This window comes from Parasteatoda tepidariorum, chromosome 6 (assembly GCF_982258835.1).
Source record: "Parasteatoda tepidariorum strain Cologne lab strain chromosome 6, Ptep-v5.0, whole genome shotgun sequence".
Classification (NCBI taxonomy): Eukaryota; Metazoa; Arthropoda; class Arachnida; order Araneae; family Theridiidae; genus Parasteatoda; species Parasteatoda tepidariorum.
Genome location: NC_141760.1, coordinates 26,798,859 through 26,815,398, shown reverse-complemented (window position 1 = coordinate 26,815,398; position 16,540 = coordinate 26,798,859). Strand labels below are relative to the sequence as shown.

The 16,540-nt window shown below is 28.1% G+C and overlaps 1 protein-coding gene and 3 non-coding genes across 4 annotated transcripts; all 4 read right to left on the bottom strand.

Moving 5' to 3' along the window:
- Positions 1-897: 897 nt before the first annotated feature.
- TRNAH-GUG (transfer RNA histidin (anticodon GUG)) lies at positions 898-969 on the bottom strand. The gene has a single exon. It is a non-coding gene; the product is annotated as a tRNA-His (tRNA).
- Positions 970-3,011: 2,042 nt separating this feature from the next.
- On the bottom strand, positions 3,012-3,083 carry TRNAH-GUG (transfer RNA histidin (anticodon GUG)). Its single transcript has one exon. It is a non-coding gene; the product is annotated as a tRNA-His (tRNA).
- A 3,785-nt stretch (positions 3,084-6,868) lies between these two features.
- On the bottom strand, positions 6,869-6,940 carry TRNAH-GUG (transfer RNA histidin (anticodon GUG)). The gene has a single exon. It is a non-coding gene; the product is annotated as a tRNA-His (tRNA).
- Positions 6,941-9,751: 2,811 nt separating this feature from the next.
- LOC107453614 (uncharacterized) lies at positions 9,752-16,290 on the bottom strand. The gene is made up of 2 exons (XM_016070494.4): positions 16,027-16,290; positions 9,752-11,924 (listed from the first exon to the last, which is right to left on the bottom strand). Exon 2 carries the CDS (start codon positions 11,450-11,452, stop codon positions 10,049-10,051), a length of 1,404 nt encoding a protein of 467 aa, XP_015925980.3. The 5' UTR covers positions 11,453-11,924; positions 16,027-16,290; the 3' UTR covers positions 9,752-10,048.
- Positions 16,291-16,540: the final 250 nt, after the last annotated feature.

Sequence of the window (16,540 nt, the reverse complement as noted above, 5' to 3'; positions counted from 1 at the left end):
ACTTTAGTCGATGTCATGGAGTTTTTGAGGTAAAACACCAAGGTTATTCATATGGTAGCGTCCGCAAGTGTTTATTATAGTAGTTCAATGTGAGTTCTTTTGCTACTTCAACTTCCACAGAAATTAACTGTTAATCATTTAAATAAATGTGGGAAGTCTTCGACAATAGTGGTAAATTAGTGTGACTGTGACTGTTTCCCCAAGCAGCATGATTTCTAGAAACTACAAATGATTTCTAAAACCTCATTTAAAAGAAGATAGGTGGTCCACATTGGATTTTCTAGTGAAGCAACCACCCCAATCCACATTTTAATATCTTTAAGGGCATAAGATAGCTTCAAGGTGTAAAGTCTTCAAAGGTTTCGATAATAAGATATATGTTAAAAAAACTGTCGACTTATTCATATGATCCTGAACCAAGAGGAATATATGTTTAGTACTCTTATATGTACTCCATTTAGTTATGTACTCTTTGTAAATAATGTGTCCAGCTATCAACTTTCTTAATATATATGTTTGGTTCACATTAGTTTTCTTTTTGTCAAATTTGTTTCAGTGGGACCCACTTACTGAACGATATCTTCCATCAATCACTTCACACACACTGGCCAGTTTTAGATATTTCACAACTATCTCTTTTTTTTAAAGCTTTATCAGTTCTCTTTTTGAAAATGTCCTCGAATCTTCATACTGCCAAATTAACATAAAAAAGCTAATATGAGTTTTAAAAAAAAAAGTAAAGTAAATAAATAAATGCTAATGCGTAATAACTGTAATTTCATACGACAAAATTTAAGACTTTTCTCGTCGTGGAATATAAATAAACATTTTCATTTCAATAAAGTTTTGATTCTATCAACAATACAAAAGTTAAAAAAATGTGGTAAAAATAACCACTGCCGTGACCAGGAGTCGAACCTGGGTTATTGCGGCCACAACGCAATGTACTAACCACTATACGATCACGGCTACGCACGGGTTTCAGCGTGTTACACAGTAGTTTATAGAAACGTCTACAAATGAAATGCGAATTTTAAAATAAATGGAGCATATCAATCTCATCGAAAGTATTGCTTTCCTACTCGTGGTATAGGTGGCAGCATTGGGGAAAAATGAAATTGAAGTTTTTTGAAAAAAACTTTGTTTTAATTTTTTTCTTTCTTTCTTTTTACAAAATAAATAAATAAATAAATGAAATAAAATAAGCAAAGCTTTCAAATTGTCTATTTAAGTACAATGTTATCATCTTTCATAACTATTTCATCAAAATTAATAATTATTTTGTTAAAATTACACAGGTAATAGTACAAGTAAATCTCAATTGATTTAGTTTCCGATTCGATTGGAATAAAATTTAAAACTATTGTCATAGATATTTCTAAAAGAATCTTTTTTTTTAATTCTAATTAAATTCTATTTAATCTAAAAAGGCCTCGCTAAAAATTTCTAGCAAAAGAAATCGTTTAGCAATAGTGCAAAATGGTAATTGCTAACATTGCTTTACAGTTTTAAATAACTTTTTTGAAATACTTATCGTAATTGCATACTATGTTAACTGCGCTAATTTTACATGAAATTTGTTACAATAGTTAATGAAGCTAATTTAAAAATTAAATTAAAAATTACTGTTTGATAATCGCAAAAACAAGTTAACTAAATCTATGCAACATAAAACGTAATGCAATAAAGTAAAAAAATGCAAAACGTAATGCTACTTTTCATATTTTCTGAAGTCTATAATCCAAGTCTACCAAACGATAGTATCGTTGTACAGAAAAGTACGTTGCGTCTGATTTTGAGACATAAAATATTTTTTACACTTTTGAAGTCAACTCTTCAAACCAATAAGATTGACACATATTTCAAGAAAATCCAATCATGAGAAGAAACTAAAAAAAAACTTTTAGATTAGATTATAAAGAATTAGAAGAGACTGAAAAAAAAACTATCAGATTTTGCTTTTTTCTTATGTAAGAAGACATGAAATAGACCATGAATTTCTATTTAAAAGCATGTGTTTCGTTATAAAAATATGCTATTTAACACTGTATTAGCTTTCAATTTTTAGGCTATTTCTTTATTTTTTTTAAAACCAATTTCCAGATCTTTTTAAGTTTGAAATATTCCGTAATTTGATACCACAAGCAATTAAAGAAAAGAAGAAAAAAAAGATTTTTAAGATAGTGGTCAAAATAAGAAGTATTTCACAATGACCAAAGTATTTCAAAAAAATTACCACCTACTTAATCTTTTTAAGCATTTTACATCTGAAATATATATCATTATTATATAAGCTCCCATTGTGAAATGTCGTGTAATTCGATACCATGCACAATTTTTATAAAAGAATTTTCCTGAGGGGTCCGTTTTTTATTTCGCGTGCTATGACCTGTGTAAATATTTGCGCCTCACAATGGTGGAATTTAACATTTAGTACATGCAATTGTTTCATGTAACAAAAAGCAATGTATGCAATATTGGTGATCCTTTATTTTAAAGTTTTCCAGGCATGTACAAGAAATTTTTTTTTAGTTCATGAATATTTTTTTCCCATTTAATTCAACAGAAAGCAAATCTTTACATCTCTTACTCATACTTTTAATCAATTTAATAGGAAACATAATTCGTATAATGGTTCAGTCTTTAAATTTAATAGGTAATTCTCTATAGTTCATACTTTTGATACTATAGTCCATACTAAAATGTTCTTTCCATTAAGAAAAAAAGCCCTTACTCCATGTTTTGTAATTAAATAAGTAAAGAAAAAAATCATTATAAATTTTGATTTACTTTTCCCTTTAAAATACTTAACCATCTGCGCAAGTTTCTAAACGAAAGAAAGCTAATGTGAGTAAAAGAACAAAAAATGCTGATGTGTAATAACTATAATAATATATACGTCAAAATTTAAGACTCTTCTAGTCGTTGAATATATGCATGAAATTTCGTTTTAATAGAGTTTTGATATTATCAACAATACAAAAGTTAAGAAACATGATAAAAATGACCACTGCCGTGACCAGGATTCGAACCTGGGTTATTGCGGCCACAACGCAATGTACTAACCACTATACGATCACGGCTACGAATGGGTTTCAGCGTGTTACATAGTAGTTTATCGAAACGTCTACGAATGAATTGCGAATTTTAAAATAAATGGAGCATATCAATCCCATCGAAAGTAATGCTTTCCTACCAAACCTACCTGCTGGTATAGGTGGCAGCATTGGGGAAAATTAAAATTGAAGTTTTCTGAAAAAAACTTCGTTTTAAATTTTTTCTTTCTTTCTTTTTACAAAAAAATTAAAATAAACAAGGCTTTCAAATTTGGCTATTTAATTACAATGTTATCAACTCTCAAAACTATTTCATCAAAATTAAAAATTATTCTGTTAAAATTAACTAGTATTAATAACACAAGTTTGCTTCCACTGATTTCATTTCCGGTTCAAATGAAATAAGATTACCATAGCTATTTATACAGTTAACCTGCTTTTTAAATTCTAATTTAGTTTTTGGTTACTAAAATGCCTCGTTAAAGATTTCTCGCAAAAGAGATCGTTTAGCAATGGTGCGAAAAGGTATTTCTAACATTTTGCTTCACGGTTTTAAATACTAGTTACTTTGAAGTCATTATCGTAATTGCATATGTTGACTGCATTCAATTTTAAATGAAATTTGTTACAATTGTAAATGTATCGTATTTAAAAATTAAATAAAAAGAAATCACTGTTTGATAATTGCAAGAGCAAGTTAACTAAATATGTGCGTCATAAAGCGTAGAGGAATAGAGAAATATAAAATTACTTTTTGGGATAATAAAGGAACCAAAAACAAAATGTAAATATAACAGAATATAATAAGGAATGATAAATAAATATTTCTGATTAAACCTTCATGTAAGGGATAAATAAACAATTTACTTGTACTAAATGCCTTGTTGACTTATAGATGTTGCAAATTGCAACATCTATAAGTCAACAATTTACGATAAAAATCGTTTTACGCTCATACAACCAAAGATATTTAGATTTTAATATATCTAGGGTCCTAACACGTGATTTTCTAGCCCGCTCAGATAAATAATAATTAAATAAAAAATAACAGGTAATTATCCTTTTTACTTATAGAAGTATGCACAAAATATTTTTATGGAAATTTTCAAGGAATATATATAGGTCTGATGAAGGAAAAAAAATCCATCTTATCCATTTGAGAAAAACGTACTTTATTTTGTATTTCTATAGCCAATATCTGGAAGAACTACAAAAGGAAATTATTGTACATTGCGCAAAAAATAAATAAAAAAGAGAATGAACATCTTCTAATTTTCGATTTAATTATCGAATTTTCACGTACTTGGACTCGATCGTCATGATTCGAAGGTAACTTATCTAAGCGAATTAATTTTTGCCAAACGTTATTTTAGATTACAAAATTGAACACAAAAACGTTCTTTCTCTGAAAACATGCCTTTTCTCCTCCAACGGATTTAAAATTTTGACCCTCAAAACACGTAAAGTAACAAATCATATGAAATTTGGATACCATATGAAAATTTTACTCCCAATAGTTTAGGTAGGAGATTGCTTGACCTTCTTTAAACGTTAATTTTCCGCCTTCTCAAAAATGTTGTATTCTTAAATTTTTATTACATAAAACCTTTTTTTGGACCTATTTCCTTCAAATTTTAGATTTTTACAAGTACAATAACTCTAAATAAAATTAGTGCAAGAAATTGCGTACCTTAAGTTCAACACTTTTCGATCATTAGAAAACTAAAATAAAAAAATATTTAATCGTAATAAAAAATAACTTTTTGTGTGGAAGATCTATGGATATAAAAAAACTGTAATGCAAAATATTTTTTTTAAAAATTTTCTAATATAGTAATATTGCTAATATTTCTATTCTTTTTTTAATTTTTCTAAAATCTAAAACTACCAAACGATTGTATCTTTGGTAAAGAAAAGTACGTTGTCTCCGATTTTGCATCTTAAACTATTGTTTACACTAAATAATTAGCATATCTGAAATCACCTCTTTAAACCAATGAGATCGGCACTTACTTCGCGAAAATCTGATTATAAGAAGAAACTGAAAAAAACTTTTAGATAAGATTATGAAGAATTAGAAGACCCTAAAAAAAACCTATTAGATTTAGTTGCTGTAGTTAATTTACGTCACACTAGAGCTGCACAACGGGCTATTGGCGACGGTCTGGGAAACATCCCTGAGGATGATCCGAAGACATGCCATCACAATTCTATTAGATTTAGCTTTTCTCTGATGTAAGATTGATGAAATAGACCATGCATTTCTATTTAAAAGCATGTGTTTCTTAATTTTTAACACTGGATTAGTTTTCAATGTTTAGGCTATTTCTTTATTTTTTTAAAAACCAATCTCATGATCTTTTTAAGTTTGAAATACTCCGTATTTGGATACAAAAAACAATTTCAAAAAAAGAAAAATATGATTGTAGCCAAAATAAGAAGTTTTTCACAATTTTTAAAAAAATTACCTCCAACTTTTATCTTTTTAAGCATTTTACCTCAGAAATATATTATTATTATATACGTTCCCATTGTGAAATGTTGTGTATTTCGACACCGTGAAAGATTTTTGAAAAAAAAAAAAAAATTTCTTACGGTTACTTTAAAAATCATACTAAGGACAAGTGTTGTACAGTGCGTAAAATAAAGGGTATCAAATTTCAAAAATATTACTGTTTAAAATTCGATTTCTAACGAACTATTCGGTCAATTTCGCTCAAATTTTGTATTTCGCCATTTAAAATTACATTCTTAAAAACGTAGAGAATTGTGCACTTTAGAAATAAAAAAATTTCGAATTTTATTAAATAAAATAATAATAAACATTTATTATATTTAGCATGGAATTATCTTTGGTTAAATGAATTTTATAACTGTGTGCAAAAATTTTTCAAATCACTCTAAAAGTTCTCGAAAGAAACTACCTGCTAAATAAAATTAAAAAAATTAACATTAAGGGGACCCCCTATTTTGGGAGTCAAAAATCTGAATCTGTTGAAAAAAAGGTATGCCGTCTGATCTTGTCTAAGGTTTTTGTCGCTTTTGTGTCTGATTTCGTAACATAAAATATTGTCTGCTGTAGTTAATTAGCGTTTATGAGGTCACCCCTTTGAGATATTAAAAATAGAGGATTTTCCGATCAAAATTTATTTTGTGTGTGGACCAGAGTAAATTTTACATTTAGTGCATGTAATTGATACTTGTAACAATAGGCACTATCTGCAATATTGGTGATCATTTATTTTAAAGTTTTCCAGGCATGTACTAGAGAACTTTTTTATTTTATGAATATTTCTATTTTATAAATATTTATTTTTCCATTCAAATTAATGGAAAGCAAATCTTTATAGTTCAAACTTTCAATCAATTTAATACGAAAGAAAATTCGTATGGGGATTCATTCATTCAATTAATAGGTAAATCTCAATAGTTCATTCTTTTGATTCTACAGTTTGTTAAAATGTCCTTCCATTAAGAAAAAAAGATGTATGAGATGTTTCCTGAAAGAAAAGATCCATGATTGTAATTACATAGGTAAAGAAAACAGAATGAAAAAATCGTTATAAATTTAGATTATTTTTCCTTTTAAAGTAGTTAACGATCTTCACAAGTTTTTAAATTAAAGTAAGTTAATATGAGTAAAAAAAATGAAAAAGATATACAAATACTGCTAATGCGTAATAACTGCAATAACGTAGACCAAGAGTTAAGACGTTTCTGGTCGTGAAATATATGTACAAAAACTTTCATTTCAATAAAGTTTTGATTTTATCAACATTACAAAAGTTAAAAAACGGGGTAAAAATGACCACTGCCGTGACCAGGATTCGAACCTGGGTTATTGCGGCCACAACGCAATGTACTAACCACTATACGATCACGGCTACGCTTGAGATTCAGCTTGTTAAATAGAAACTTAGAAAATTGTCTACAAATGAAATGCGAATTTTAAAACAAATGGAGCATATCAATGTCATCAAAAGAAATGCATTCCTACTCGTAGTATAGATGGCAGCATTGGAGAAAATTAAAACTGCATCTTAAAAAGACTTAGTTTTAATTTTTATTTATTTATTTATTTTTATAAAAAAATTGTTCTAAGCTTTTAAATTCAGTTATTTAACTACAATGCCATTAATCATCACAACTATATCATTAAAATTAAAAATTATTCAATTAAAATTACACAGGTATTAACACAAGTTTGTTTCCATCGATTTAGATTCAATTGGAATAAGATTTAAAACGACTACCATAGCTATTTCTACAATTAACTTGATTTTAAATTCTAATTTAGCTTTTGGTTTCTAAGAAGCCTCGTTAAAGAGATCGCTTAGCAATAGTGGAAAAAGGTAATTGCTTGCTCTAGAGCTTTAAAAAAAAATTTTGAATTCTTTATCTTAATTGTATAGCACTCATTTGGAGAAGCAATGACGTAACTGACAATTAGAGTACTTATCAGTTACGTCATTGTTTCACCAAATGAGCAATATGTTGACTGCATTGAATTTTCCTGAAATTTATTACATTAGTAAATGAAGCTAATTTAAAAATTAAATAAAAAAATTACTCTTAGATAATTGCAAAAAAGTTTTATATATCTGTGCATCATAAAACATAGGGGAATAAAGAAATTTATAATTACTTTTTAGAATAATAAATGAACAAAACCTAACTTTCAGTTTTTTGCTTTTAATTTTGAATCATAATAAAAACGAAAATGTAAAAATAACACGAAATAATAAGGAATAATAAATAAATATTTCTAATTAAACCTTTAAACAAGGGATAAATAAACGATTTACTAGTAAATGCTATGGTAACAATTTACGATAAAAATCATTTTATGCTCATAACAACCAAAGATATTTAGATTTTAATATATTTCGAATCATACCACGTGATTTTCTAGTCCACTCAGAATAATAATTATCTTTTTAAATTTTAGAAGCTATTCGTGAAAAGTTTTTATTAACTATTCATGGAATTCATGAAGGAAAAAAAAATTACCTACTCTATTTGAAGAAAACGTACTTTATTTTGTATTTCTATCGTCAATATCTGGAAGAACTACAAAGGAAATTATTGTACAATGCACAAAAAAATAAATAAGAAAAAATGGAACATCTTCTAACTTTTAATTATCGAATTTTCACGTACTAGAACTCGATCTTCATGATTCGAAGGTTTACGCTTAACAAAGCGAATTAATCTATCTGCTAATATTGGCGATCATTATTTTATGGTTTTCCAGGCACGTACTAGAGAACTTTTTTTAGTTAATGAATAATTTTTTTAAATTCAATTTAATGAAAAGCAAATCTTCAGAGTACATACTTTCAATCAATTTAAAGAAAATTCGTATAATAGTCCATTCTTTCAATTAATAGGTGAACATCTATAGTTCATACTTTTGAAAGTACACTACTGAGACAGTGTACTTTTAATCAGCTCAAGGGTTGTGCAACAGTTAGCACAATTACATATTCCAGTAAAGTCTTTGCCACTCATAATAAGTAAAAAATTTTGTTTTAGTATGGCTATGTATTTTTTAAATAGTTCAATAAAATATTTTATGAACATATTTTGGTCCAAAAGTACAAGTATTATGTTATACCTTGGATCAGTTTTCAGAAGTGATTTTTTTTTAGAAGTGAATTGCAGAATTCGTTCACAATATAATGATATTAATAAACACGTGTATAATGTATTTCTCACAAAACTTAATAAGCAAAATAATTACTTTTTGTATTTTAAAAAAAAAAAAAAGAGTAAAAATTGGTCCAAGACACAGCAGTCTCCCTACATTCAAACTCTGAGTGTTATAGTTAATTTAATGTAAATTATTTTCCTTTTTTAATTCAATTTAGAAACTTCATATAATAATGATTATAATTAGAGTCTACAGATATTATACAACCGAAACATATTACACATTTGGTGCATAGCCATGCCAAATCACTAAACTATAATAAAATAGCGATTTCTGCGCTTACTTTAATACAATTCTTGACAATAATTATTTGAAAACACAAAAATTAGGCATTTTAGACAAATAAAAGTATCAATTCAAAAGCTTACAAACAATATGTACATTATAGGAAAGCACCCCCAGCAGTGTACGATGACATTACTAGTCATTGAATACTATGCAATTGTTAACCCTAATGATATGACCTTCTTCAAATAGAAATTTTTCACAACAATTATGGGACACCTTGTATATAAAATTTGGATAAGGTTTTGTATTAATTTTATTTTCTTCATTCATTTTTTTTTGGGGGGGGGGGAATTTCACACTGAATAGAACTAAATATTTTTCAGTTTTACTTAATGTAGGTAAAGTAAAAGTTAGCTGGAAAATTCATTTTTAATACAAAAGGGCCTACTTTAATAGCTAAATATATAAGAATTATGACTAGAATGCATACTATGCTTTGCTTTTATAAAAACATTTGTTCACTATCTGGCAGCCAGAAAAACAAACTTGACATTATCAGCTTGATTTATTGCATCTTTAGGCTCCCTTCGGATCAAATGCCGAGTCCAATAAAGGGTCAATAATAAGGTTCTTTACTAGGGACAATTTTTCATGTCTGTAAACAGTCAGAAAGCATTTCTATAAAAACTTTTTATAAAAAGTACTAGAGTGAAGTTTATAAACACAATGGAAATAAACATGAACAATATAAAAATTTGATGTAAATTTTTTTTATTACATTTACTACAAGAATGAAACTACTCAGTAATGTGAACAAGATAGTGAGGAGTTCAAGTAAACCTTTGAGAAAAAAATCTTATTACAAATTTTACAAGGTTTCTAAATAGTATGAATATGACTATGACTACTAAGATGATTTCTGTGTGAAAAACTCTAGTTACAGATTGTACAAGAATAAGGTTTTGCATTACTCATAAATATTAACAAGACGGTGTTTAGTAAGATTACTTATCAGTGAAAAACTCTTATTACATGTACAACAAGAATAAGGTTATTCACCAATATGAACACGGTTGTGTTTATTTAAACTCTCTCTCTTTTTAAAACTCTTATTACATATACTACATGAATAAGGTTTCTCACCACTATGAACACGACTATGAACATTTAAGGTGCTCTTAGTTAAAAATCTCTTATTACATATTGTACAAGAATATGGTTTCTCACCAGAATGAATTCGCTTATGGGCAGTTAAGACACTCCTCTGTGCGAAACTCTGATTGCATGTAGTACACGAAAAAGGTTTTTGACCAGTATGAGTACGAATGTGGACAGTCAAATAAGTCTTACACGTGAAACTCTTATTGCATATAGTACAAGAAAACGGTTTCTCCCCAGTATGAATACGAATGTGTTCAGTCAGAGAGTAGTTCTTTGAAAAACTTTTGCTACACATAGCACAAGAAAACTGTTTCTCTACATTATGAATACGCATGTGTTCAGTTAGAAAGTAGCTCTTTGAAAAACTCTTATTACATATAGTACAAGAATAAAGTCCTTCACTAATATGAACAGAGAAGTGTTTAATTAGTTCATCCTTCTGCAAAAAACTCTTGTTACAAATATTACAAGGATAAGGTCTCTCACCAGAATGAGTAAGACTATGTGTGGTTAGTAGACGCTTCTGTGAAAAACTCTTATTACATATATTGCATGAATAAGGTTTCTCACCAGTATGAACATGACTATGGACAATTAAGTTACTCTTATACGGAAAACTCTTATTACATACAGAACAAGAATAAGGTTTCTCTCCAATATGAGCACGAATGTGTCTATTTAAATCCCTCTTCATTGAAAAACTTGTGTTGCATATGCTACAAAAGAAAGATTTCCGATTAGCATGAATACGACTGTGTGTGGTGAGATTACCCTTCTTTGAAAAACTCACATTACATACATCACATGAATATGGTTTCTCCCCAGTATGAACATTACTATGATAAATTAGCTGAGAATTTGATGGAAAATGCTTCTTGCATATATTACATGAATAAGGTTTGACACCAGCATGAACACGACAATGGGCAGTTAAGACACTCTGACTCGAAAAACTCTCATTACATACAGTACAAGAATAAGGTTTCTCTCCTGTATGAATACGAGTGTGCCTAGTTAAGTCTCTTTTCATCAAAAAACTCTCATTGCATACACTACAAAAATAAAGCTTCCAATCAGTGTGAATACGACTGTTGTGTCTACTTAGATTGCCCTTCTTTGAAAAACTCACATTGCATATATCACATGAATATGGTTTCTCCCCAGTATGAACACGACTGTGATAAATTAGCTGAGAATTTGATGGAAAATGCTTCTTGCATATGATACAGGAATAACGTTTCTCATCAGCATGAAAAGTAGGTGCTAGCAAGGTGCTGCCTATTACAACACTCATATTAAATATACTGCCACCCTCTATAAAATTAAGTAGCTTAATTATCTAAAGACTCTTGCATGTACTGAAATTACAAGGTTTTATAAGGGGCGACTGTTTTAGACCAGATCACAATACATATATTACAAGAAAATTGTTTTGTAAAATGAGTGATTACGCTATTAATCTATACTTATATCACTACCTATTAAAAGGCTTTGAAAGCAAAGCCGATCGAAATATCTAATGTATTATCAATTAATCAATGGTGCATAACCCAATAAATGAATGAAAATCGGTGACATAAGGATCATAATAAAATAACATGTCACATAATTATAGTCCTGCTATAAAACAAAAATTCCTTTGTTTCTTCTTTTACTATGGCAGTAGAAACTAATTTCAAGGTGTTAGATAACAATATTTTCTTGACTATTATCCTATGCTATCTTCAAGCACGATGAAACAATACCTTCACCTTTAAAAGGCAATCCTGAAAAGTAATAAAAAATATATATTTTCATATAATTTAATGCATACTATAGTTTTTAACAGGTATGACAGTTTTCAGTAACCACATTGGTTGTACAAGTACAGCTATGCAATTATTTAAATAGTTTTTCAAAGGAAACAAGTAGAAGAAAAAAGAGGTGTTATCATCTTAATAAGTTTGAATAAAGCTTCTCAGTAGTTATGATTGAGAAACTGTTGATCTAAACTATATTTAAGCAAATTATTTTTATCATGAAAACTAAATGCATAAAATTCAAAATGTATAGGTATAAGATATTATTACAGTAGGGAACCGATTATCCGGAACGATCGGGACCGTCACTATTCCGGATAACTGATTTTTCCGGTTTTCTGAATCGCTACAAAAAGCCGTTGGTTTATTGTTAAACCTAACAAAAAAAATATGTTTTTTTGAAATTATAATCTTAAAAAGAAGAAAAAACGCTGAAGGAATACACTAATGATTATTTCCAAAATGATGGTAAGGTAAACATCTTTCAAAAAAGAAAAAAAATCCTAAAATCTTATGAGGAAAAAAAAAAATTTTTTTTTAAATGGGGGGAAAATTTATTGAATTTTGTTCCGGTTTTTTGGTTTTCCGGTTTTCTGATTTCCGGATAACGGGTTCTGTACTGTACTTCTATTCACTTATTTTTATCACAAACACATGATATTATTTCTAATTAGTATGAAGAAAATTATGATGCTTGTTCAAATTTTATTTGTTTCATCTTTGAAAAATTCATAACAGTTATTCAAGCAGGGTCAGATGGGGTAAAAAGGACAGGCAGCAAAATAGTCTAATTTTACTATAATTTAGTACCACATTTGTCACAAGAGATAAAAAAGCCTAAATTGTTTTCCTTCATCCAATATCCTAATACCCACCATGGTGATTTTAGCCAACAATCAGGAGGAGATTTAGATTAAAATTAATAACAATGAGGAAAGTGATCCTCTTATCCCATTTGGCAGAATCTAAATGCATTTAATATGGTAGAAATGCACTCAATATAGTAGAAAATTACTACTAAAAAAAATTTGTTTATCTAATTGGTTTCCTAACAGTAATTTATTTCATAACAAAAATCTAATAGCAAAAAATTATATACACTACCGGTCAAAAGTTTGCGAAAATTTTGAAATCTACAAAGAAAAGGTCTAAATTCAAATGTTCACAGAACTGCGAAAAATCATTCAAATTGCATGAGAATTTGATATGTTCTAAAGTGAACCCTCTACAGTTAGTTACATATGATCAAATTGCAATACTTTGTTTTTTGCAAACTGAATCCAGCTTTTCATCACGGATTGTTTTTATGGTGAAAAAATTTCTAAAGTTTGAACACTTGCCAAACTTGCAAAAAAAAATTTCCTTACTTTCTGTTAATAGAAAATTGTTATTTGAACCGTTATATGTAAGCCCTCAAAATTTTAGATCGATTCAATTTTTTTTGACGAAGTTATAGAATTTTGAAAAACATGTGTACTTTTCTCGATTTTTGAGCATTCCACATATGCAGTCTTTTGGTCTATACATCTTCTATCAAAGAGCTTTTTAATTTTAATGCTTTCTATATTTTCAAATAATTAATATTTATTATAAAACAAATACTCTTATTCATTAATGTAATTATTATTGTTTATATTTATTGCTTTTATGTATTAGTTTTGTTGTGATATTTTTACTTTACATTAAATTAAAATAAAAAGTTATAACAATAATTACATAAACAATTCTAAAAAAATAATAACAATAGTATAAAAAATTTGCATTTTTACTAAACTATTTTATTTACAACAGGTCAAATATTTAACATATTCTTATTCCTATTTTGTAATTAAATAAATTAACATTTAAATCTTAGATTCCTCGAACCATCCACCTTTTGCTTTTATTATAGCCTTACATATGCGTGGCTTTTGTTCTAACCATCCATTAATCACTTCAAGTGATATAGAGTTTCATTCTTGTTGTAAAATGTTCCATAACTGATTTCGATTCGAAATATCGCAGCATCGTTTGCAAGAACAAAAAAATTTTCAATGAAATGTGACATCCCTGAGATATTGTTTTAATTATATTCATAATAAATTCTTTATAATAACAATAATTACAATAATGAATAAGAATATTTGTTTTAAAATCAATATTAATTATTTGAAAATATAGAAAGCATTAAAATTAAAAAGTTCTTTGGTAGAAGATGTATAGACTAAAAGACCGCATATGTGGAATGCTCAAAAATCGAGAAAAATACACATGTTTTTCAAAATTCCATAACTTCGTCAAAAAAAATCAAATCGATCTGAAATTTTGAGGGCTTACATAGAACGGCTCAAATAACTATTTTCTATTAACAGAAAATACAAAAAAAAATTTTGCAAGTTTGGCAAGTGTTCAAACTTAGCAACTTTTTTCACCATATAAACAACCCATGATAAAAAGCTGGATTCAGTTTGCAAAAAACAAAGTATTGCAATTTGATCACATGTAACTAACTGTAGAGGGTTCACTTTAGAACATAATAAATTTTCATGTAATTTGAATGATTTTTTGCAGTTCTATGAACATTTGAACTTAGACCTTTTTTTGTAGATTTCAAAATTTTCGCACACTTTTGACCGGTAGTGTACTTTTAAATATTATTATTTTTTATCCAAGCACATTTTATTTATTTCATACAACAAAACACAGAGGAGCTTCTATACAACCAGTTCCTTTAACCAGCACTTTTTAAGATAGCAGTTTTTTACCCTATTAATTTAATATTAAAAATTCCGCTAAGACCAAACGACCCACTAGAAGCTATTAATTTTCTTGTTTTCTGCTTCAGTTAAAGTAAGCTAAAATGCATTCAAAGTAAGTAGGAAAATTTTCATTAACATTTTTCACCATTTCGCATCAACTTATAAAAGGGTTATACTAATAACGAATTATAATAATAGTGAATAATAATAATAACAGAGGTAATAATAATAGTAGATGATGGTCAAAAAATAACAAAATTTCTTCATGTTTACAAAATAAGACAACAAATTTACATCGTTCATAAATTTAGGTTAGTTGTATAAGCAAATGTTGAAATTTTGAGGAGACTAATTTTCCACATAATAATAAAGAATAGTCACTCTCAAGAAGTTTCACGGTACATAAATATACAAAAAAAACAGGAATAAATAGTACTTAAACTTAAGACACATTAAAAACATCTGAAATAGAGCTTCAATAATTAACTGGGATACCATATAGGTAGCTAGCCTAAAAATATACATATTGTAGTAATAAGATTTTTACAGGCAGTAAACAAGTAGACAGTTGCATGTTAGTAGATATCATTTGGCCTCTTATTCTTGCCCCCCCCCGCTGCCCTTCTCAAAAATAGGCTCTAATATCCAATATGGCATTGAAATCAAAATTAAAGAGTGTTCTGTTTCTGTAGAATTGAAGAGAACTTCATTCAATTTTAAGACATGATCAAAAACAAAATTTTCTGATCTGCTTGCTTTACTTGTAGTTCAATTTACACTCTGCGGATGCAAATTCCCCACCTATAATTTTAGAAACAAACTTTTAAAAATTCTCTGCACTTTAAATACAGTCGGACCTCTATTTAACGAAGTCGGTAAATCCCGATAAGTTCATAAAATGAAAAATTCATTAAGTAGAAAATCACATTTTGAAATACGAAAACAATACAAAACAGCTTTTAAATTCATAAACACTAGACATAATTAAAAAAATAGCAATTGATATACCTTTATCTTGTAAACTAGTATCTACTATTTATTTTATAAATCTTAACCATAAAAGAAATTTGCATGGAAAGCAAGAATAGAGCAAAACATTATCAAGTAAAGAAATTTATCATTAGCAACAATATCAAGTAAAAGTAAGGTTATATGAAAAACATTTAAAACATAGTAACTTTTAAAGAGATTCCTTTTACTTCCACTTATGAGACAGTAAGTAAACAAGCACCGACAAGCGCGAACAAGCACCGACTATCCACTCACACCAAATTACCACTAATATAAAATTAACAAGCACAAAATATCCACTTATCAGAAGGTTTTCTTACTTCATTGCTGCTACCCTTCACAAAATTCAAAACAAGTCTCTTTTTGTTTTGTTTTGTTAACAGCAGCTTAAATAAAACAGAATGAACAAGATGTTTTGAACATCGTATACACATTAACAGAAGTACTTTTTGAATTACGAATATAAAAACTACAAAGAACAAGTATTTAAACTACTTAAAGAATAGTATTTAGCTAAAGAATGATTAAACAAGTCTGCATTTAGTCGAGCATTTGTTTACAACTTTTAAGGACTATTTCTACCCGCCTATGTTATCGAATTTCTGCAAGATATCCTGAAACTTAAAGATCATAGATGGCGTTCTACAATTCTAACTCATATAAATTTTATAAGTTTATTAACCTGCAAGGCTACCAAGGGAAGAAATGAAGGAGTTAATTTGAGAAAGAGGATTAGTAGCACGAAATGAAATGTCAAAATAGGAAATTAAATCAACTTATATTACAAATAAGTTTTTATATTTATATCATAGGTGATTCATTTCTTTACGTGTA

Bases quoted from the DNA above. Each gene is read 5' to 3' on its own strand.
- LOC107453614 (XM_016070494.4), bottom strand. From the start codon at position 11,452: ATGAGTGTTGTAATAGGCAGCACCTTGCTAGCACCTACTTTTCATGCT.